This window comes from Sarcophilus harrisii, chromosome 1, assembly GCF_902635505.1.
Source record: "Sarcophilus harrisii chromosome 1, mSarHar1.11, whole genome shotgun sequence".
Taxonomy (NCBI): Eukaryota; Metazoa; Chordata; class Mammalia; order Dasyuromorphia; family Dasyuridae; genus Sarcophilus; species Sarcophilus harrisii.
Genome location: NC_045426.1, coordinates 651,420,158 through 651,443,738, shown reverse-complemented (window position 1 = coordinate 651,443,738; position 23,581 = coordinate 651,420,158). Strand labels below are relative to the sequence as shown.

Here is a 23,581-nt window from a genome sequence, read left to right as displayed (position 1 = left end):
TCTAATAGCTTTTTAGTGGAATCTCTGGGGTTCTCTAAGTATACCATCATATCATTTGCAAAGAGTGATAGTTTGGTTTCCTCACTGGCTATTCTGATTCCTTTAATCTCTTTCTCGACTCTTAATGCCGAGGGTAGTGTTTCTAATACAATATTGAATAATAATGGTGACAATGGGCAACCTTGCTTCACTCCAGATCTTACTGGGAAAGATTCCACTTTTTCCCCATTGCATATGATGCTTACTGATAGTTTTAAATATATGCTCCTGACTATTTTAAGAAAAAGTCCATTTATTCCTATACTCTCAAGTGTTTTTATTGGGAATGGATGTTGGATTTTATCAAATGCTTTTTCTGCATCTATTGAGATGATCATATGGTTTTTGTTAGTTTGCTTATTGATATAGTCAATTATGCTAATAGTTTTCCTAATATTGAACCAGCCCTGCATTCTTGGTATAAATCCTACTTGGTCATAGTGTATTATCCTGGGAATTATTTTCTGTAATTTTTTTTGATAATATTTTATTTAAGATTTTAGCATCGATATTCATTAGAGAGATTGGTCTATAATTTTCTTTCTCTGTTTTCAGCCTACCTGGTTTAGGTATCGAAAAAACATTTTTTAAAAGATTAAAATGTTTACATACATATATGGGAAAATGATATGTTTAACTGTGGGGAACTGTATCTTTGTTAGGGGTATACTTAGAGTGTGTAGGTATAATTTGACTTTATTGTGATAATAGAAAAAAGAAAAGTATCATCCATCACCTAGAACCTGCCCAAGCATGCCATCATTAAATTGACATACAGTACTGGTGAACTTCTCCAAGAATTCAAATTTTGCCATAATTTTCCTCAAGTCTTCATGACTTATAGTATTAGAAACCTCAATTAGATTAAGAAATATGTATGCATCCAAAGAGAGGACTGTGGGGACTGTGTAGATCAAAACATAGTATTTATACTTTTTTGTTGTTATTTGCTTGCTTTTTGTTTTCTTTCTCATTTTTTTCCTTTTTGATCTGATTTTTCTTGTGCAGCATGACAATTATGGAAATATGTATAGAAGAATTGAACAAGTTTAAAATATATTGAATTATTTGCTATTTAAGAGAGGGAGAAAAAATTTGGAACATAAGGTTTTGCAAGAGTTAATATTGAAAATTATTTATACATGTATTTTGAAAATAAAAAGCTAAAAAAAAAAAAAAGAAATGTTGTACACAAAGCTCTGTTCTACTCCTGACATTTAACCTGGAGTTATTGGGCAGCAAATGTCATACTGACCTTTTCTCAGCCCTTTGGAAAGACACATTGATTCTCAGGTAGATGACCATCTTCCAGGTGAAGAATCAGCCTATTAAAGAGGACTCAGGAAAGAATCTGGCAATGATCAAGAGAGAGAGACCCCCTCCCTCAACTCCCTCTCCCCCCGCCACTCCCGTGATCATCACAGGATAACCTATTTCCTGTATATATAGAAAATATATAGAGGTGTCACTGAACTCCTGGAGGATAACCTCTTCTTGCCATAAAATCTGGAAAATTTCTGTTAGCTTTTGTATGAGCAGTGGACCTTTTGCCTTGTAAATCTCAGCTGGAACAGAAGTTGTTGGAGTTAAATGCTGCCTTCTTAGAGATGGATGAACTATCCCACTTGTGAACCTTGTGGAGTTCTCATAGTTCTCACTTTTTGTTTAGCAAATTCTTAATTTCCTCATTATTTTTGTTAAAACAAATTTTTTGTCAAGGCATTTGGGGCTAAGTGGCTTGCCCAGAGCAACACAGATAATAAGTATTACATGTTTGAGGTCTGATTTGAACTCAGGTCCTCCTGACTCCAGGGCTGGTGCACCATCCACTGCACCATCTACCTCCCCCTTATCAAGCTAATCTTGATTCTTGTGAGTATTCTTGTGAATATCTCTGAAAGCTGCCCATTCCTTTTCTGCTCCATTGTTGCCAACTGTGTTATGGGCTTAACTTTCCTTCCAAGTTAGCAATGAACTGTTCCCACTTAGAGAAGTGCTCTAATTTGTTAATATTAAGTCTTTGAGGGGTTGTCTTGCTTTGGGTCTCTGCTTTTGTTGAATGCAAATATTTTTCTTGAAGAGGATAAATCTATGATCATTTCAGCACTTTGCACCAAATATCTCTTTCATTACTCTCACATCCTATCTGTCTCTTCTTCTTACAATTAAATAGTTTATTAAATGCCAATTTTGTTGTGAGAGCATAGTGATGCATGGTCATGAGTTGCATGAGTCTTCGGAAAGTAATATGAGCATTGCTGTTTTCAACTCTATTCTTCCTAAGGATCCCTGTCATTTCTGATACTCTGTTCCTATTCTGGAATTTTTTTATGCAAAATATTTATGCCTTTATTCTAGTCATTAATAAAAATGTTAAATAGCAGAGAGATAACTATAGACTTCTGGGACACCAAACTGGAACTTTGTACAAAATTGACATGGAGCTCTACCTTAAAGATTGTAGTTTTTGGGTTTGGCCAATCCATCCATTCTTTTTTTTTTAATTGAAGAATTCTATTTAGGATGCAACATCTGCTAAGTTCTCTTGTGTTCTTGAAGGCTCAACCTGAACCACAGAAACTTTCACCTCCTGGACTGTGTGTGGAGTAGCAGGTCTAAGTCCAGAAGACTGAGTGAACCTCAGTTGATCAGAAATGTCAAACACAGATGTGCTGCCCTGGGGGGGAGAAGGAGCCAACACACTGGGAGTGAAGAAACAGTGGGGCAGAGACACTGCTGGCTATGAACACTTTCAGGAGGGTGGAACTTTCAGTTTGGGGTTCCAGCTCAGAGCTGAAGTGAAACTAAACACACCACTCTCTCTCCCGCCCCCCCTCCCCCCCCACTCCAGGGTTTTAGTTGCTCACACTAATAGTTTTTATGTAAAAAAAAACATGAACCAGCAAAGAAAATTTTACTATGGGAATAGGGAAGACTCTTCCTTCAGAAGAGTTTAACTCAAGTTAAAAAAAAAAAAAAGCTTCTTTTACCTCAGATAGTAACATTAAATGACTCTTGGCCCCCAGAGAATTTATAGAACTCAAAAAAGAATGTAAAAATCAAAAAAGAGAAATTGAGAAAAAACCAAAAATTGAAAAAAAAAAAAGCAACCATCTTAGAAAACCAAGAAGATTATTTTTAAAAATTAGCTAACTAGAAAAGAGATACAGAGTCTTAAACACAAAAATAATCCTTTGAAAATTAGAATTCAGCAAGGGGAAGCTATCAGACCAGGAAATAATAAAACAAAATGTAAAGAATGACAAAATAGAACAGAATATGAAACATAAGAAAAACAACAGATCTGGAGAACAGATCAAGATGAGAAAAATATAAGAATAGCTGGACTCCCTGAAAGCTGTGACCAAAAAAAGAACCTTGATACAATAACATAAAAAATAACCCAAGAAAATTATCCTGGAATGATAGAATAGGAGGGGAAAGGAGAAATAGGAAAAATCCACTGATCACTACCTCAAAGAGATCCTTTGTAGAAAATTCATAGGAATATTATTGCCAAATTTCAAAACCCCCAGATCAAAGAGAAAAATTTGCAAGAAACAAGAAAAAAAAATTCACATACCCTGGAGCTACAATTAGAATTGTACAGGACTTAGCAGCAGCCACAATAAAAGACTGCAGGTACTGGAATCATATATACCAGCAATCAAAAGAACTAGGTCTGGGGCCAAAAATATATGCAGCAAAATTATCATAATATTGAGTGAAAAAAATGGACATCAATGAATTTGCAGATTTTCAGGACTTTATTTCAACCAACTGAGCTCAATAGAAAATTTAACATAAGAGCCAATATCAAAAATCATTTTCAAAGAACTTAACATGGACAAATTGTTTATGTTTTCTTTTGCATGGAAATGTATACTATATGTTTAAGATTGACATCAGCAATTAGGTAGAGCAAAAGAAAGATTGAAGCAGAGTTGAGTGTGATCTGACTTTAAAAACTGCCTAGAAAAAGGTAAAAATAGTAACTATGTTTTACAATGAGGTGCAGAGGAATAATAGATACAGAGGCATTAGGGGGAGAAGAGAGCTTGTAGTTCTGAAAACCTTCTCATATTGGGATTGGGTTAAATAGACAACGCTACTTATATACCATGAAGGGTATAGCACTTTCCAAAATCTATAAAGAAATAAGGGGGGAGAGATGGGCAAAGGGGGACACAAAAGGTGGGGAAGAAGACAAGGGAAGGATCCATGGATGGAGAGAGATTAAGTAATAGCAAGGCAAGTTAAGGAGCAGAATTAAAGCAGAAGAGTTAGCAGTAATAGGGAAGAAGAGATATACAAAAGCACTACAACAAAAATCAGGAATAGAATTTATTAGAAAAAATGTTTGACTAGTAATCACTGATCTTACGCAAAATCAAACATCATTCAATCAAGACAGAAATTTACCTTTTATGTCAGCCATACTAATACAGTTTTAGATGAATGTTTACATATGGGTAATATGTGTGTGTGTGTGTGTGTGTGTGTGTATGTATAAATAGATATGCATGCATTTTGCTCTGTATCCATGTGTGGGTCTGTACTTGGGTATAAATGTGTGTATATATATATGTGTGTGTGTGTGTGTGTATGTGTATGTGTGGGCAGGAGTGTGTATATGTATATGTCAATATATGTATATATATAAATGTATATGTGCTTAACTATAGCCCGTGTGGGAAAGTGGGGGGTGGGATGAAAAGGGAAAACAAGAATAAAATTATGTATTGTGATTCAGGCCAAATATGGTAATACTCAGTGTTTATGAGATCCAGAGGAAATTGATTTATGACATCTTACTGTAAGATTAGCCACAGGGCAGCTAGATGGCCCAATGGATAGAGCACCAGCCCTCCAGTCAGGAGGACCTGAGTTCAAATCTGACCTCAGACACTGAACACTTCCTAGCTGTGTGACCCCAGGCAAGTCACTTAGCCCCTATTGCCTCAGGAATAAAAACTTAGTAACCACATAATTGGACTTTGATGAATAGGATAAATTTTGATAGATGAAATTCTAAAAAAAAAAAATGTGTGGACAGGAAAAATTCAATGCAACTTTTTTTAATGAAATACTTTATTATTATTATTTTTATTATAACTTTTTATTGATAGAACATATGCCTGGGTAATTTTTTACAACATTATCCCTTGCACTCACTTCTCTTCTGACTTTTCCCTTCCCTCCCTCCACTCTCTCCCCTAGATGGCAAGCAGTCTTATACATGTTAAATATGTTATAGTATATCTTAGATACAATATATGTGTGCAGAACCAAACAGTTCTCTTGTTGCACAGGGAGAATTGGATTCAGAAGGTAAAAATTACCCGGGAAGAAAAACAAAAATGCAAACTGTTTACATTCATTTCCCAGTGTTCTTTCTTTGGGTGTAGCTGCTTCTGTCCATCCTTGATCAATTGAAACTGAGTTAGATCTCTTTGTCGAAGAAATCCTCTTCCATCAGAATACATCCTCATACAGTATCATTGTTGAGGTATATAATGATCTCCTGGTTCTGCTCATTTCACTTAGCATCAGATTTAAAGTATATTTTCATATGACTATATTTGATTTCTTAACCTGAAAGCCATATGCTCATATCCTTTGATCATTTATCATTGGAATGCCTTGTATTCTTATAAATTTGATTCAGTTATTTATATATTTGAGAAATGAGAAATCAGAGAAATTCACTGTAATCCCTCCCCCTCCCGCCCAGTTTTCTGTTTTCCTTCTAATCTTGCCTGCATTAATTCTGTTTGTGCAAAACTTTTAAATTTAACACGATCAAAATTATCCATCTTATATCCTATAACTCTCTCTATCTTGTTTGGTCTTATCCACAGATTTGATATGTAAACTACTCCTTGTTTTCCTGTTTTGCTTATGACAAAATACCTCAATTTTATATCTTTATATCTCAATCATGTATCCACTTAACCTTATCTTAGTATATGATGTGAGTGGTTGATCAATACCAAAAACTATTTTTGCCTAATGCTTTCCAGTTTTCCCAAGCAGTGTTTATCAAAGTGATTTCTTGTCTCCAAATTTTGGATTTTTGGGTTTATCAAACATCAGATTAATATGGTCATTTGCTATTCTGTGTATTCTAGTCTATTAATCTACTACTCTGTTTCTTAGCCAGTACCAGATTGTTTTGATGGTTATTACTTTGTAATACAGTTTGAGGTCTCGTACAGCTAAACAATCTTCCTTCACATTTTTTCCCATTGATTCTTTTGTTATTCTTGACCTTTTGCTCTTTCAGATGAATTTTGTTATTTTTTTAGCTGTATAAAATAATTTTTGGTAGTATAATTGGTATGATACTGAATAAGTAAATTAATTTAGGTAAAAGTGTAATTTTTATTATATTGGCTCAGCCTGCCCAAGAGCAATTGCATTTTTCTAGTCAGTTCTGACATTGTGTGAAAAGTGTTTTTATAGTTTCTTGTTTATATTTCTAGGGAGACTCCCATGTATTTTATATTGTTATAGTTATTTTAAATGGAATTTTTCATTAGCATTTCATCAGGAATGCTTGGAAGTCTTCTATTTCATTAAATATTAATTTTTTCCTCTTTGAAGGCTTATGCCTAAATGATTCTTGCTTGTAATCTTAGCTTCTTTGCCCTTCAGAGTATCATATTCCAAATTCTCTGATCAATTATTTTATGTTATTTTGTTATTTTGATTGTGGCTCCATGATATTTGAATAATTTCTTTCTGACTGCTTGCTTTCTCTTTGTCCTGAGGATTCTGGAATTTATATTTATTTTGGGATCTCTTTCAGGATGTGATAAGTAAATTTTTTCCATTTCTATTTTACCATCTGGTTCTAGGATATTCTAGGCAATAAAGTTAAATTTAGAAGTTCTCTAGGGTTATCTGTGGCTCACCCTCTCTTTTATTTTTGGATGAGTGTGTTGATCCTGGATTCTGTTGTTGAGAGTCAAAATCTGTTTAAATATCACCAAATTGCATTTCAAGAGTGTATATCAGTAGGCCTGAGTTTTTCACTAATCAAGGAACTCTGCTCCATACACACCAGCATATTAATTTTCCATTGAATGGGAACAGATGAGAGTGCTGGCAAGCTTTCTACAGCATCCCTGCCTAAAAAGCCCAAGTACTTAATTGTTTCCTAACTATTGTAAAATGTTTCTTCTCCATAGATTGATGGGGATCCCCCCCTTTTTTTTTTTACACTAAAATAGGAGCAAAATCCCTTTCTCCATCACCAAACCTCCACCAAGTTCTGCTGCTATTGATAGGTGTTTGCCATAATCTTTAGCCAGTGAAATCAGTAAAATGCTAAAACAAAAGCTTCCTTAGCTCTGTCCCATGTGCTGTACTCTCCGGAGCTATGGGCACTAACTCTCTGCTTACTTTTCTCCTCATACTTCCTGGTTTGACCATCCAAGTTAAAATCTTTCCTTGTTTTAAAACTTGTAGGATTCATTAAAACCAATTTTACTCCATTGTATTCAGTTAGTTGTTCTCCCATTAACTTCCACAACTCTAGCTCCAAACTCTCCTTACAAAGCCACAGAGACATGCACTCCAGAGCATCTGAGAACCTGGTGATCTGTTTCTAAGTTACCACCAAACCTGGATTCTCTGTTAAGGTAGCTAAGCCTGCTTCTTACTTCTCTCAGGAGGAAGGCTCTTTTCTTAGTATTTGCCTCATTTCAGTTGAAAAACAAAAGTGACTAAATTAGCCCTTACAGATTCTTCCCGCTTGCCTATTTCTATACTTACCCTTCCAAGTCATGGGACTTCTCCACTGAACTTGGCCAATCTTGTCAATCTGATTTGTATAGGACCTCAGCTAGAGCCCCAAGTTTGGGTGCCAAATGTGTCCTGCTTTCTAGAGTCCCCAAGCTGGGGTGATTAAAATATACCTTCCTAGTGGAGAAGTAATGAGGCAGGACTCCCAAAGATGGTGGAAAAATGGAATCCATTTATTTCAAGGACAAAACAACACTGTGCACATGGGACTACATCAACAACTTGCTATGTAGTTTGCCACCTGCTATCACTCTGCTTCAATCTCAACACAGGTTGTCACTGCCCCCTGACTTCTCAGGAAGGCCGAGAGCCCTTAGGGGAGCTGGGGAGCTGAACCAGACACTGTCAGCAGGTTCCTTCTGGGCTAAAGGGTCTTATACCTCACCCAGAGTTTCCCCACTGACTGTGGCCCTCTACAGGGTGTAGCTGATTTTCTTCTTTACTGAACAATTGGAATTGGTTTGAATCCTCTCATTGTTGAAGAGAGCCACGTCCATCAGAGTTGATCATTGTATAATCTTGTTGTTGCTGTGTATAATGATCTCCTGGTTCTGCTTGCCAATTCTACTTTTTAAGGAACACGATTCTTTAGTGAATTTTTGTACCTCTTTTTCCATAAAACCAATCCTGCTTTTCAAGGTATTCTTCTCTTCATTGGCATGTTGTATCTCTTTTACTATTTGACTATTCTATTTTTTAGGATGTTAATTCTTCAATATTTTTTGTACCTCCTTTACCAAGCTGTTGACTCTTTTTCATAATTTTATTGAATCACTGTCCTTTCTTTCCACATTTTTTCTGCTTCTCTTATTTGATTTTGAAACTCCTTTTTGAGTTCTTGCAGAAAAAATTTTTTTGGGGTTGAGATCAATTCACATTTTTTTTTTTTTTGACTTCGCATGCAACTATTTTGACATAATTGTCTTCTGGGTTTGTGTTTTATTCTTGCCTGTCACCTAGTAACTTTTGATGATCAGGTTTTTATTGCTATTGTTTGATCATTTCCCCAACCTATTTCTTGACTTTTAATTGTATGCTAAATTTTGGTTCTGTTCCCAGGGTGGAAGAGATACTGGATCAAGCTTCAGGTTTTCTATGATGCTATTTTCAGAGATAGTTCTAGGAGTTTGTAAGTTTTCAGTTTTTTCAAGGTAATATATTCTAAGAAGAGATGTGTTTACAGCTCTCCTGGCCTGTTCTGTGGTCTATGAGTGACCACAAGAATACACTACAACTTTGACCAGGGTTCTTGCTCTTGCTAGTGCTCCTCCTCACCCTGGAATTGTGACTCACAACAACATATAGGTAATGCAACAGAATCCTGCATCTAGTATCAGCAAAGAGTCCCCTGTAATCTCCTTTTAATCAGGTGTCTGACCACTTTACTTTCTGTAGTCTGAGAACTCCAGAGCCACTACTGCTGATTCAGTTACTCCCAAAGCTGCTGATAGCTTGTCAGAGCACTGCCTGCACTGGACCATGCTCCACTCTCACACCAAGAAGACAGACCTTTCTTGCTGATTTTATAAGTTGTCTTGGACTGGAAAATTGTTTCATCTCATTCTTTCATTGGTTTTACTGTTCCAAAATTCACTTTGAGGTATTATTTTAAAGTTGTTTGGAGGGGAATTTGGGAAAGTTTGGGTGAATCCCTGCCTTTATACTGCCAACCTCAAGATGATGATGTTAGTTTTGAATATATTAAACTTAAACTATTTATGGGACATCTAGTTTAAGATATCAAGATGTTCATTCTAACTTTAGATTAGGAGTGAGGTTAGACCTAGAAAAGAGATAAGAGAATCATTAACATAGAAATGATAATTAAATCTATAAGTAATGAAGAGATCAACAAGGAAAATAGTATAGAAGGGAAAAAGAACAGGGCCCAAGATAGAGTTTTGGGGGATCCCTTATCATTAATAGGAGTTACCTGGATGAAGATATAGCAAAGGAAATTCAGAAGGGCTGGTCAACCAGGTCAGAAGAGAGCTGGGATAGAATAGTTTCACAGAAACTTAAAGAGAAGAGAGCATAAAGGAAAAAAATGGTGGTCAACAGTGTTACAGGCTGTGGAAAAGTCATGAAGGATAAAGATCAAGAAAAGGCTATTAGATTTGGAAGTTTAGAGATCTTTGGTAACTTTGAAGAGAACAGTTTCAGTTGAATGGTCAGATTTTATGCCAGACTATAGAGAATTAAGAAAATAATGAGAGGAAAGCAAGTAGAAGCACTGATTAAAGATATCCTTCTTAAGGAGGTTAGACACTAAAGGGAGAAGTATAATTACCAAGGATGGATGGATTAAGTGTTGTTTTGGGCACATTTGTTGCAATAGAGAAGAATTCAGTAGATAAAGAAAGACTGAAATTGAAGATGAGAGATTGAGAATCATAGAAGGGTAATCTGCTGGAGAAGATGGGATGGAATGGGATTATTTATGCATGTTGAGAGATTTGCCTTGGCATGAAGAAGGATCATCTCTTCATTTGAGATAGGGTAAAAGAGGAGATAATGGCAAAAGATATATAAATGATCTGAGATGAAGAAGAAAGGAAAAGGGGAAATTTTAAAAATTACATGCAAAGATAGTTTTCAACATTCACCTTTGAAAAACCTTATTTTCCAAATTGTATAGTGTATTAAGTAAGATAAAGGGGTATAAAATCATTGCTTTGCTACAATGTGGTCTAGCAGAGATTATATAATATGAATCTGTAGTGGGTGGTTTTGTGACTTTTCTTCAACTTTATTCAGTAGCATCTGAGTAGGAATACAGGTAATAAGGATAAAGGGACAAGAGAATCAAGAGAAAAGGACAGTGTAGAGTTGAATTGATTTAAAAAGTGATCAAAATGGGGATGAATTTGGTTAAGGCAGGGATGGTGACCTGGGAAAGAACTGAGGGGACAAGGTCCTGGGGATCACTCTGAAAACAAAAAATAGGGGAACTATGCCATGAACAGAGAAGCTCTGGGTTGAGTGAGAGATATTCTGAGATGGATAGAGCAGCTTTGGGATAATTAGATTACTGTGGGATTTCTCAAGGAAGCTGTGGATTAGGTAGGGAAACTCAAATTGACATGGAGGACGTAGGATGTTAAGAGAATTTTGGAATGGCTCAAGGGGTGAAGAGTTGAGGGAAGCTGAAGAATGTCTCTAAGAGGCTTGGAGTTTCACTGAAAAGGGGAGGGGAAGACAAAGCTCAAGAAGAAGTAGAGTGGATCAGAGATGGCATGAAAGGGACAGAGAGGCTGTGGGGTGGTCAATTCAATTCAACAAGCAGTAAGTGCCTATTATGTGCCAGACATTGAAGGGTGCTGAGGATGCTAAACTTATTTCTCGAATAAATCTTATAATCTTTTGAGGAAGACAAAAGGTATTCTGATAAGTAAGTGCAAAATATCAACAAGGCAAATATAAAGCAATTGGAGGAGGGGAGGTTGAGTGATCAATGGAAGAGCATTAATGATTGGAACATCTAAAGATGTCCAAATGTCCAATGAACAAAATTTGGCCATTGGGGAGGGGCACTGTAGAATGATTCACTAAAATTACTCATTAGAAAAGGAGGCTCTAGGATAGTTAAGGAGTGGGGTAATGAGAAACTTCAGAATTGTTAGGGAGGCTGTGATATAGCTTTGGAAACAGGGTGAAAATGACCTTTTTATGCTGAAGCACACTGAATACCTGTGATCTAGCCAATTTTCCCTTAGGAAGATATCTCCCTGTGCCTCAGTTTCCCTATTACTTATTTAAAACGAGATAATGACGGAAGTCATTTTCAGTCCTCTCATATTCCATGGGTCTATGATTCTAGATGGGAGATAGAGGCAAGGATAGAGAGAGAGAGGGAGAAAGGGGAGGGAGAGGAAGAAGAAGATGGAGGGAAGGGGAAGAAAGAGAGGATAAGAAAGGAGAGAGACAAAAAGAGAGGGGGGAAGGGGGAAAGAAGGTGGAGAGATGAAGAGAGGAAGAGAGAGAAGGAAAGAAAAAGAAAGAAAGAAAAGAAAGAGAAACAAAGAGAGAGATACAGAGAGAGAGAAAAAGAAAGAGAGAGAGTGAGAAAAAGATACAGAGAGAGACAGAGACAGAGACAAAGACAGAGACAGGGGAGGGCATCAAGCAGTGGCAGCAGAGAGAGAAAGAGAGGAAGAGAGAGAAGGAAGAAAAGAGAAAGAAAGAAAAGAAAGAGAAACAGAAAGAGAGAGAGACAGAGAGACAGAGAGAGGGGAGGGCATCGAGCAGTGGCAGCAGTAACAAGTATGCAGAGAGACAAAAGGAGAGAGATTCCTTCCAGCTCTGATATTGTTTTTACAATTCTGAAGTTCAAAGAAAGATGGTTTTCTGAAATGAGTTGTGTTTTGATCTCTTTTAAGGAGTGAGATGTGGAGGTTTAGTGGGGGCAAGTGGCAGGGAGCAGGATGAGGGGAAGGCAAAGAAGACATACCTGGTTCTTTTGTTTTCAGTTCTGGGATCTGAAAGGGAGAGATGGAATGCAATAGAGAACTAAGAGTTTGAACTGGACCTGGATGTCTCTAGCTTCCTGTCTATGATTGGTGGCTTCCTTTGTGGCTGTTGATTACTGAGCTTCCCATGGCCACATCACTAAACCATAAGGCCCTCCAGGGTTAAGAATGGGAACTAGGACTAATTTTGCACCAATAATCAGGGGTCTGGCCCTCTTTTAGGTACTCTACCCACATTCTTGCTTCTGGAGAGTGAGGGTTCTTTTGGGAGAACAGGTTCTTGGATAGTGATGTCCAGTGGGGGAGGGGGACATGGCGGGTCACTGGGGAAGGGCACTTGAATTGAGAAGAGCCTTGTCAAGAGTAGGAGGTAACTCCTGAGCTGGGGAGGGACATTGCCACAAGCACAAGGGTTCCTGGTTTGGGCCCTGGAAAATTTTATCTTCCTCCCCTGTACAAAAAGTCCCAGGCCATTTCACATGTGAAAAGAGAGCACAGAAGGAGGAGACAGGGGAGGGGAAAGGTTTTGGAGACTTTGACCTCTGGATTTCCTCCTGTTGTCCTCAGCCTGCCTAGAGAGTCACTCACACAGTCTTGGCCCTCCCTCCCTCCCTCCCTTTTTTGCCCCCTCCCTCCTCTGTCTGTCCTGTTTTTCTTTTCTCTCTTCCCCTTTTCTCCCTTTCCTTTCCTCTCTCTTTGCGCCTTGATCTCCATCTGCCCACAAGGATCACATTTCTCTTCAGTCCATTTGTCCCCTAGCTTCCCTGTCCCCATTAGGAGAGAAGAACCATGGCTCCTGGGGAGGGCAGGAAGAAGCTAAGGATCTACTTTCGATGTTCTTTCGTTGGCTTTGTCACTGGGCTGTTTGCTGGTTTCCTGGTGTCCTTTCTGATTTGCTATTTTCTCTACAGACCCTTCAGCAAAGTCCACTGTGAGGTAAGTGAGTGTCTTCTAAGCCTTTCTGAGATCCAGATCTCAGGTTGAAGGCAGTTATAGAGAAAAGGGAAGGAAGAGACATGGGATCGAGGTAGAGGTCCTGACAAGGAGGAGGGGAGACACAGAGAAGATACAGAGGGAGAGCCAGGGAGAGCCAGAGGGACTAGTGAAAGGAGAGATGATGGAAATGGAGGAGAGATATGGGGGGACAGAGAAAGTGAAAGAAAGGTAGAGACAGGGGATATATGGGGACAAGGAGAGAAATGGGGAAACAGGGAGAGAATGACAGAGGAGATGAGAGAGAGGAGGCAGTCTGGATTTAGGCTCTAGAGTATGTGTGTGTGTGTGTGTGTGTGTGTGTGTTAGGATTGGAGGATTATTTGTGGGGTCACTCAGGCTGTGTGCCCGGATTCTCTTAGACTCCAAAGTCAGTCAGGGGGATCCCAAGACGGAGTGGTTGGAGGTAGGCTGGTCAAGGCTCCAGGGTGAGAATGATTTCAGTGGGTCTTCCCCAGGTAATGACTCAGATAACAACAGGAGAGCTTCACAGAGTAATCAGAGGGGGTTACCAGAAATTCTTTGATCTGGAAGGGGCCTCGGTACAGTCAGCACATCAGGACCCTTATCTCTGGCAGGGTCTCCTGACTTTGTTCCTCAATCTTGTGTTCATGGTTTATTTATCCTCTTCCCATTCTAGGAAGCTAAGAAGTTCTCCCAAAAGTCTTTAATGAATCCTTACTGAAGTGAAAGAACAATTTAAAAATTCAAATCCCAGGGGAGAGAGGAAATGTCAAGCAGAGGCTGGGGTCAGGGTCAGGAGAGAAGAGAAACTGTGTGTGTGTGTGTGTGTGTGTGTGTGTGTGTGTGTGTGACAGAGAGAGAGAAAGAGAGAGACAGAGAAAGAGAGAGAGAGAAGGAGAGGGAGGGAGAGAGGAAGAGAAGAAGAGAGAGAAAGAGAGAGGGAGAGGAGAGAGGGAGGGAGGGAGAGAGAGAGAAAGGGAACTAGGGAGGGAGAGAGAGAGAAAGAGAGAGAGAAAAAGAGAAGGAAAGGGAGAGAGAGAGGAAGAGGGAGAGGGAAAGAAGGAAGGACCGAGAAAATAAGCAGATATAGCCAAACCTAGATTGAAACTGAGGCCTTCAGGGAAAACACTTTATGAGCTTCTTTGATTGTGAAGTGCCAGGAAGAGCATCGGAGTTGATTTTATTCTCTTCTGTGTTGTCCTCCTCTCTCAGCCAGAGAACAACAGATTCAGGGAAAAACAGGGAGAAAGTAACAAAGCAATTCACACAGCTCATCTCCTGCTCAACCACACAGGTAACAATGAATGATGTGTCTTTCTGTCCTCTCTGTATATCTGTCTCTTTGTGTACATCTATAGGTTTGTCTATGTATATATATATATATATATATATATATATATATGCATATATGTGCTTGTGTTATAATGAATAAGGAACTCTGAGAGATAGAGTTTTTGGGTAATTAATAACCAATTTGTTAGTTAGGATAGCTAATAATCAATAAATTGAAGATTAGTGGTTTCTCTTGGTAACCAAAGATGCCCAATGGAGATCCCAAGACTGTTAAATGAGGCATCTAAAAGGGGATTTCCTTGACAAGTGAAAATCAACCCTGATTGGTGGACATTTAATGAAGATATTGTCTAAGTCTTCAGCTCTTCTTGCTGAAAATGTGGCTTGATTATGATACTTGGCCACTTCCAGAAATCTGGACAGGGAAATTTATCTCTATCCAGATTACTCTGGTTGTTTTTCTCCTTCTTTAGCTGGGTCATCATACCCAATGGATGGTTACAAGGTTAGACTCCTTTCCCCAGAGTATGCATAGACTTATCAAGAACTGGATTCTGTTTATACTCTCAATAGAATTTAGGTTTTGTAAGGTTCAATCCTATCCAAAGTTAAAAAGCATGTAATTTATCAGCCAATCTTTAACAAGAATTAGACTTTATGAGGAGATTATAAAAAGAAAAGCATGAAACATATATATATATATATATATATATGTTTCAATACATAAATATATATTATATATGTTGCTAAGGCAATTAGGGTTAAGTGACTTGCCCAGGGACACAGAGCTAGGAAGTGTTAAATGTCTGAGATCAGATTTGAACTCAGGTCCTCCTGACTTCAGGGCTGGTACTCTAACATATATATTTTTAAAACATGTTTAACATATATTGGATTATCGGCCATCTAGGGGAAGGGGTGGAGGAAGGAGGGAAAATTTGGAACAAAAAACTTTGCAAGGGTCAATGTTGAAAAATTATCCATACATATGTTTTGAAAAGAAAAAGCTTTAATAAAAAAAGCATGAATACCAATTTAATAATTAGTTATAAACATGATAGTATAATAATATTTTCTCTGTGGTGTAGGGAAGGTCAGGGAGTTCCCCTGCCATGAAACTTAAATGTAGTGATAAATACATGAATGGGGCTCGCCATGGATATGAGTCCCTCTCTTTCTTTCTCTCTCCTAGGTTCCCGTCAGGACAATACTCTGAAGTGGCAAGGCGATCCATCCCTGGGTCGCTCCTTTATCTATGGCCTTACTTTGATCCAGGGTTCCTTGCAAATCCAGCGCAGTGGCATTTATGGCATCTATGTTCAGGTGACTCTGGCCAAATGTATCCAGGCCAGAGCCCAGAACCCTGAGCTTAAAGAGACCAAGGCTTCAACCTTGACCATTGGCAACCTTTCTGCACAGGGCCGCCATTCAAGTCTCCTGCGAAGACACTTCCAAGGCAGATGCTCGTTGAGTGCCAGCCTCCAAGTGAACCTCAACTACCAGGACACCCTTTATGTCAACCTCACATATCCCCTAGTGCCTTCACCCAATGCTGATGAGACTTTCTTTGGAGCTTCTTGGTTATATCCACCTCCTCCTCCAGAATACTGATGATCCTGGACTTCCAAGGTGCTGTAACCCAGCCAGGTGAATTCGCTGAAAACTGATGCTGAGTGGTTCCTGGCTTTACTTCACCGTTATTCCCTGAGCGCATCCTAAGCTATAGCCAAATAGAGCTTCATGATCTTCCCCAGACTGATTAGGAGCCTCAGTGTATTTATTCAGGCTCCTCCCCTACCTGGAATAGACTTTCTTAGTTCCCACTTTCAGAATACTTCTCTTCCTTCAAGGCTCAGCTTAAAGCTTCATCTCTTTTGTAAAACCTTCCCTCCCAGTGTCATTTTTTGAATCTTTACATCTCTGGTACTTGAATTTTGTGCAGAATGAGAATTTAATAAATATCAAAATGAATAGACAGATTGAAATTGGGTATCTCCTAGAGGTTTAGACAAAACTGTTGCTTTTTTGTGGCTATGGATTCACTCTGTACCCCTGTAACAGTTAGAATTCCAGTGTGGAGAGTGATTTACCTGTTATTAGAATGCAAGTTTCCTGGCTCTTAGCCTAGGAAAGGCTAGGACAGAAGAAATAGGAAGTTGTAGAGTAGGAGGATGGAGGATTTGACTGGGTAGCAGATGAGGGATAGAAGTATGGAGCAGAGCAAGGAATCTTAAGGTTAAAAAATTGGTCCTCCCAAACATCTTGTCTCCTGCTCCTAGAGCAGGGATTCTTTTAAAAAAATATTTTTTTATTTACAAAGCATATGCATGGGTAATTTTTCCAAGACTGACCCTTCCAAAACTTTTTGTTCCAAAATTTCCCCTCTTTCCCTGACTCCCTCCACTAGATGGCAGGTAGTCCAATACATGTTAAATATGTTGAAATACATGCTAGATCCAATATATGTATAGATTTTTATACAGTTATCTTGCTGCACAAGAAAAATCAGATCAAGAAGGAAGGAAAAGAAAAACTGAAAAAGAAAACAAAATGCAAGCAAATGACAACAGAAAGAATGAGAATGCTATGTTGTGATCCACACTCAGTTCCCATAGTCCTCTCTTCATTACTGAATAAGAAGAACTGGTTTGAATCATCTCATTGTTGAAGAGAGCCACGTTGCTCAAAATTGATCATCATACAGTCTTGTTGTTGCCATGTACAATGATCTCCTGGTTCTGCTCATTTCACTTTGCATCAATTCATGTAGGTCTTTCCAAGCATCTCTGAAATCATCCTGCTGGTTGTTTCTTACAGAACAACAGTATTCCATGGCATTCATATACCATAATTTCTTCAGCCATTCTCCACTCAGTGGATGATGGGCATCCACTCAGTTTTCAGTTTCTTGCCACTACAAAGAGGGCTGCTATAAACATTTTTGCACATGTGGGTCCCTTCCCCTCCTTTAAGATTAGACCAGGGATTCTTAAAAAAAATTATTTAGTATTTTGTTTTCCTCAATTAGATATAAAACCAATTTATTTTAAAATTCAATTTAAAATTTGGAGTTCTTTTATTCTCTCCCTTCCACCCTCTCCAACTTCCTTATTGAGAAGACAAGAAATTTTATATAGGTTATACATGTGCAGTTATGCAAAACACATTTCTTTATTAGTCATATAGAACAAAAAAAGTCTCAAGAAAAAATGGAATAAAAAGTATGTTTCAATCTGTATTCAGACTCTACTAATTCTTTCTCTGGAAATAGCATTTTTTCAGCATAAACCCTTCAGAACTGACTCAGATCATTGTTTTGCTGAGAATACCTAAATCAGTCACAGCTGATTATCATACAATATTTCTTTTACTATATGCAATATCCTCCTGGCTTTACTCTTGTCACTTTGCATCCATTAATGTAAATCTTTCCAGGTTTTTCTGAGAGCACCTTATTCATCGTTTCTTATAGTATACTAGTATTTCATCACAATCATGTATCACAACTTGTTTGGTCATTCTCCACTTGAGGGGCATCCCCTCAATTCCAATTCTTTGCCACCAGAAAAGAGCTGCTTTAAGTATTTTTGTACATAAAGGTCCTTTGACTTTTTGATTTTTTAAAAATCTCTTTTGGGATATAGAGCTAGTAGTGGTATTGCTAGGTCAAAGGCAATGCATGGTTTTATACTTTTTGGACATAGTTCCAAATAGTAGAGCAAGGATTTTAATATTTTTTAGTGTTCTAGACCCTTTTGTCAGTCTGGTAAAGACTGACCCTTCCTCATAATAATGTTTTTTAAAGTACCCAATTAAATACATAAGATTACAAGGGAAACTGAAGGTTTGTGAAAATAGAATTTTTTCCCCATTGAAATCTTACAACTTCTTGACATCTATCCATGGATTCCAGATTTAGAACCTCTGCCCTAGACAGAACAAGAATGATAAATCGTTTGCTCTCAGTATTCTCTGGGTTTTCCCCAAGAGGTAAGGCAGAGGCTCGACAAGTCCGGGCTGGCCCCAGGGCAATCTCTCTTCCCCAATTTAAGTCCTAGATTGTAATACCTTTTGACACTTTGTGAAACTACCTGCTCTGTGGATTTGTAACCATTATGCCCCCCAACTTCTGGGTATACATTTGAACATAATGGGGGACTTACGCCCTAAACATCTAGCCCTAGATGGTGACTCATATCCGCCTTTGATCACAGCATTATTTCAAACCAACACTTTGAAAAAGATTGTACCATTCTAAGTTTGGTCCCCAGAAAGTATGAATAATTTCTCATCTAGTGCCTATAAATGCACTAATGTATTCTGGGTGTTTAGCAATATCACCATGACAAACAAGAGGCAGCTCTTGGCTAGAAGCAGGATGTGGAGGAGGGTCAGCAGCCTCTGAAAGATTATTCCTAAACTCCAGGTTCCCAGTCAGACACTGAAGGGACAAGGTAACTGCTACCCTGAGATTAAGTACTTTGCTCTACTCATCCTACAATGCTTCTCATTGGGTATCAAGTATGGCTTGTTCATTCTGGCTTCTGGCTTCTATTTTCCAGAAATTTCCAAACGAACAATTCCAGAAAAATGTCATCAGTGGATGAATTTTAGGACACTATTTATTGCTTTTATTTCTTTAACAGTGAGGCAATACAACCCAATCTAAGCCATCCATAGAAGAAATGTCTATCTCTCAATAGTTGAATCAAAAAAATAGAGAAAGAAAAGATCAATGAATTAAGCATACAATTGTTTGAGACAAACTAGGGTTAAGTTTCCATAGAACAGTTAAAATTCAATTTCTTAGAAATCTTGAGCAGACAATGAAAAATGTTGAAAAGCTAAATTTCCACAGAATGTTGCTTGCTTCAAGCTAACATAAGATAATAAATATCACTGACTAATGAGGTTTCAGAAAGAGAAACTGATTGGACTATAGAATTCTAATAAGGAGGTCTAGGCGAGAAACTGGCTTCAACCAACCAGAATCAATGAAAAGAAGGCTTTTCTTTATGGCTTGCTTAATGAGGCTCATGCATAGTATATTCTTGCCCCAGAGGGAAACAGCCACATAGATTTGGGCACAATAGAGTGGGGAAGAAGGCATCCCTAGGGTATTCCTGGGACATACCAGAAACTGTTCCTCTATTAAAATTAAAACTTAAGTGGAAGGGGGACAGGGAGAGGATTACCTTAGAAAAGCTTCCTTTGGCTTATGTAACAGTGAACCCCAACTCTGGGACTTATGTCTACTTTTCATGAGAATCGAAGGTTATATCCTTCAATCTCTCTTATTCTTTCAATAAAACACCACAGACTTTGAAATTGGGTCTGGGGTCCTGTTTCTTATAATATGGGGGCTCATCTGGGATAAATAGGATCACCAAGGGAGGTGAAATCTGAGTGCACTGGGAAGAGCACTCCCATTGATTTCAGTGATTCTGGTATTTGAGTATCACTTTCCTCAGACTCCCAAAGTTCTGAAGACAGCAGCAATTGCTGCAGAGAGGCTGAGCAAAGGCAATTGCAAAGGATAGGGGGAGAAAACCTGCCTATAGATTAGATAACCCAATATATCACCCAGAGGAAAGACAGACTCTTTGAGGTTCCTTCTTTGCAGAAGCTCCTGCAGGCAGTTCAGCTGCTCTGGGCTTGCAGGAGCCATTTTACAAAAGTCTGTCTGGAAGCCTCTGTGAGCAGCTTTGGCTGCAGGGGACTTGCTGGGATTCTGGAATAGGTAGATCGGGTAAACATCTTTTGTTAGCTGGGTAGTTCCTTATGAAAGCCTCTGCGGGCAGCTCAGTTGTGTGGGACTTATAGGAGGAACTCCCTGTAGAGCTTACAGGAGCCATTTGTAAAAGTCCCTGCAGAAGTCACTTTGGGAACTTGCCAGATTCACGAATGGATAGGGTGGGTTTTCAGGCCTAGGAGGGAGTGGAATCCCCCCGGGAAGAAATCTGGGAGAATGTTCCCAGGACTAATTGGGTATGTCAGGCTTTAAATCTGCATGTAGGGGCAGGTAGGTGGCACAGTGGATAGAGCACCAGCTCTGAAGGCAGGAGGACCTGAGTTCAAATGTGAACTCAGACACTTAACATTTCCTAGCTGTGTGTCCCTGAACAAGTCACTTAATCCTAATTGCCTTAGCAATAAATAAATAAATAAAAATTAAAAAAAAAATCTGCAAGTAAAAGCTGGAAATAGGAGATTTCTGTGTGTGTTTGTGTGAAAATATCTACTTGGTACTCTGTGTTCCGTGTTAAAAGTTAATAAATTTGTGAAAGATAAGAATTCAGCCTTTGTGTTGCTGGCTTGGAGAAATATCAGGCTGAATTGCTGAAATTCATTCAGAGTAGTAATTCTTTTCAGAGTAATTCTTCAAGGTAAAATCTTTAGAAGTTTAAAACCATCTTGCTGCTCCAATGTTGGGGTTGGGATTTGTTGAATTGGGATTCTTGAATTCCTCGGTATCAGACTTGGTATGTGCTGAAGGAAGTGGCTTTCTTATTTCCTTTTAAATATGAGACTGCCTTGGGTTTGGGAAATGTAGGAAAGCAAAGGAATATAGGAAGACAGATTGGAATAACTTTGGGAATGGAAGTCTGCACTTTTTGAAATAAGAACTAGTGGGTGATATATCTGTCCTATTTCATGAAGAGGGGATCTATCCTAAGCAGACAGTTTTGAAATTGTGATTCATTTGAAACTAAAAATCTGACTATGGAATGTATGAAACTGAAGTCACTTGAGATAAGTGAGTGTAATGTTTTCTGATTTTAGAAAGGTAAATTGGGAGCTAATATTGGGCTTTTAGGAATTAGGATAATTCAGAGAAAGAGAATCTTTTTTTCTTTCTCTCCCTTTGCCTCTGGCTGACTGCAGCAGCTTTGCTGGAGAGGGGGAGAGAAGAGGAAACTGTATTCAGGACCGTGAAAAAGCATCAGATCAAAGTGAGAAAGAAACGAGACATACAATTTTAAAGAAACTTTAATCAAAGTCCAATAAAGGTATAAGTATATAGAAAGGTAAGTGAGAAAGTTTAGTAGCAATGAAAAGAGCATAGATTGAAAGGGATTAGAGAGTTGGGAACTTTTGGGAAAATGGAAAAGCAGTATACTACAACTTTAAAAATTTCTGCAAGCAAGGAACCTATAACTTTGATATCAGAGCTCAGACTTATGGAACTATGCCAGGAAGAATTTCAAGATGAAAATCCATTTGAAGCAAAAAAACTGCCACTTAACCCTTTCCTGCTTTACAAAAGAGAAAATGTTTGTGTGAATTGGGAAAATAACTAAAAGGTAATTTTTTTGAATGGAACGTCTGTGTAGATTTTAGGGAATCTCACAAACTAAAATACTGGTTAATTTTAAAATAATTTTTAAATTGGCATGTATGTTAAAATTGGAAATGTAATTGATTGTAATAGAGTCTGTTCTTCCTGAATTTTAAGAATTGTCTTGTTTTCTCCCAGAACTAAAAGGGAAAAGTCGTTTAAGGTAATAGGTGGCAGGCCTCCTGAAAACTCTGGAGCTGTAATAGCTTGGGACAAGAAAATCCTACCTCTTGAGTCCATTACTAAAGAACCCAGATTTGATTTGTTATCTAGTGCTCTGAATATTATTAGCGTATAAATTGAAATTCTGATAGGAGATGGAAATGTGTTTAAAACTTTGTTATTCTCAGACTTGCTAACCCAGTAAATGTAATTTAAGAAATTAGGTATTTTCACCTTTGCTTATGAGGTAAGAGGAAATCATAGCTAAGACCATTTGGCTAGTACTTATGAAAATTCTAAGATTGTTTATTATGTTAAAACCGACAACTGGTAATTAGTGTGTGTGGAACAAGAGGGATGGGTGAAGCAACAATGGGAGAAATTCAGTGCAAAAAAGGATATTTGAAAATTTCCCCATTTATTGGAGAGAAGGAGGTAGGAAGAGGTGTCTCAGGTTGGAGTGGTCAGATCACTAGTTATTAATGTAATAATGTACACTTCAAAAGGGAGTATCCAGAAATAAAGAAGGGGGGAAAGATGGAGCCCCTCTTACATTTTGAGGAAAATGAGGATTAGAGGAGCCCAGGGTTCCTTCTTTCTAGACCCCATTGGGAACCCTTAGTAAATTTGAAGGTTGGGAGTAGTTGGAAGTAAAAAGAAGATTAGTAATTGCTGGAGTGGAGAGATCCTTACTCTGTTAATTAGTCAGGAATTACAGGAATTGTTAATGGATGAGAGTAAAAGAAATCTTTTTCTGTGTAACTATTATGGAACTTACTCCTATATATAGGAACAATTAAAGAATATATATATATATATATATATATATATATATATATATATATCCCAGAGATGGGGAATAATTTGTCAGGCAGAGATTGTGTTATACAATTGATACTGAGATTAAAAGTATTGAACCATCAGGTAGTATTTAGAATGCACCTTCTTTTGGCAGAATATGAATGGCAGAAATAGGGGAGGTTTAAAAATTCCCCACTTAAAATCAATCTGAAAAATCCAGAGAATGTGATGTGTGTGTTAGACAATATCCCTATATCATTGGAAGGAAAAATAATAATGTAATTAGTAATAAAGCGACTTGTGAAGGATGGACCATCAGAACTTTCAATGCCCCTATTTTGTCCCTTAAGAAATCAGATGGGACTTTTGGATTAATGCAAAACCTTGGAGCAGTAAATAGTGACATGTTCTAGAGCATCAGAAAAGAATAACCCCTGAGATAGTGGAGAACTGTTTAACTGATAAGGAAAATGTTAAAGGAAGTGGCTTTGTAGAGAGAGGAGTGGGGGGATGGATGTTTGTCCTTATCTCCACTCTATTTAAAATAGAAGCAATTTCAATAGGTTCTACAGAGAGGGAGAAAAGGCTGAAAAATATTAAAGCAATATTCATTCTCACCATCCCCCTTTCCCACCCTAAAGTATATTGGCAATTACCTGATGGAGAATGTTAAATAAGGCCATAACTAAGGAAATTTTAAATGTATTGTGTT

General features: G+C 38.1%; 1 protein-coding gene across 1 annotated transcript; it reads left to right on the top strand.

Annotated features, from left to right (window-relative positions):
- Positions 1-12,812: 12,812 nt before the first annotated feature.
- CD70 (CD70 molecule) lies at positions 12,813-16,893 on the top strand. Its single transcript, XM_023498585.2, has 3 exons — positions 12,813-13,253; positions 14,487-14,568; positions 15,760-16,893. Exons 1-3 carry the CDS (start codon positions 13,107-13,109, stop codon positions 16,176-16,178), a joined length of 648 nt encoding a protein of 215 aa, XP_023354353.1. The 5' UTR covers positions 12,813-13,106; the 3' UTR covers positions 16,179-16,893.
- The last annotated feature ends 6,688 nt before the right edge of the window (positions 16,894-23,581 follow it).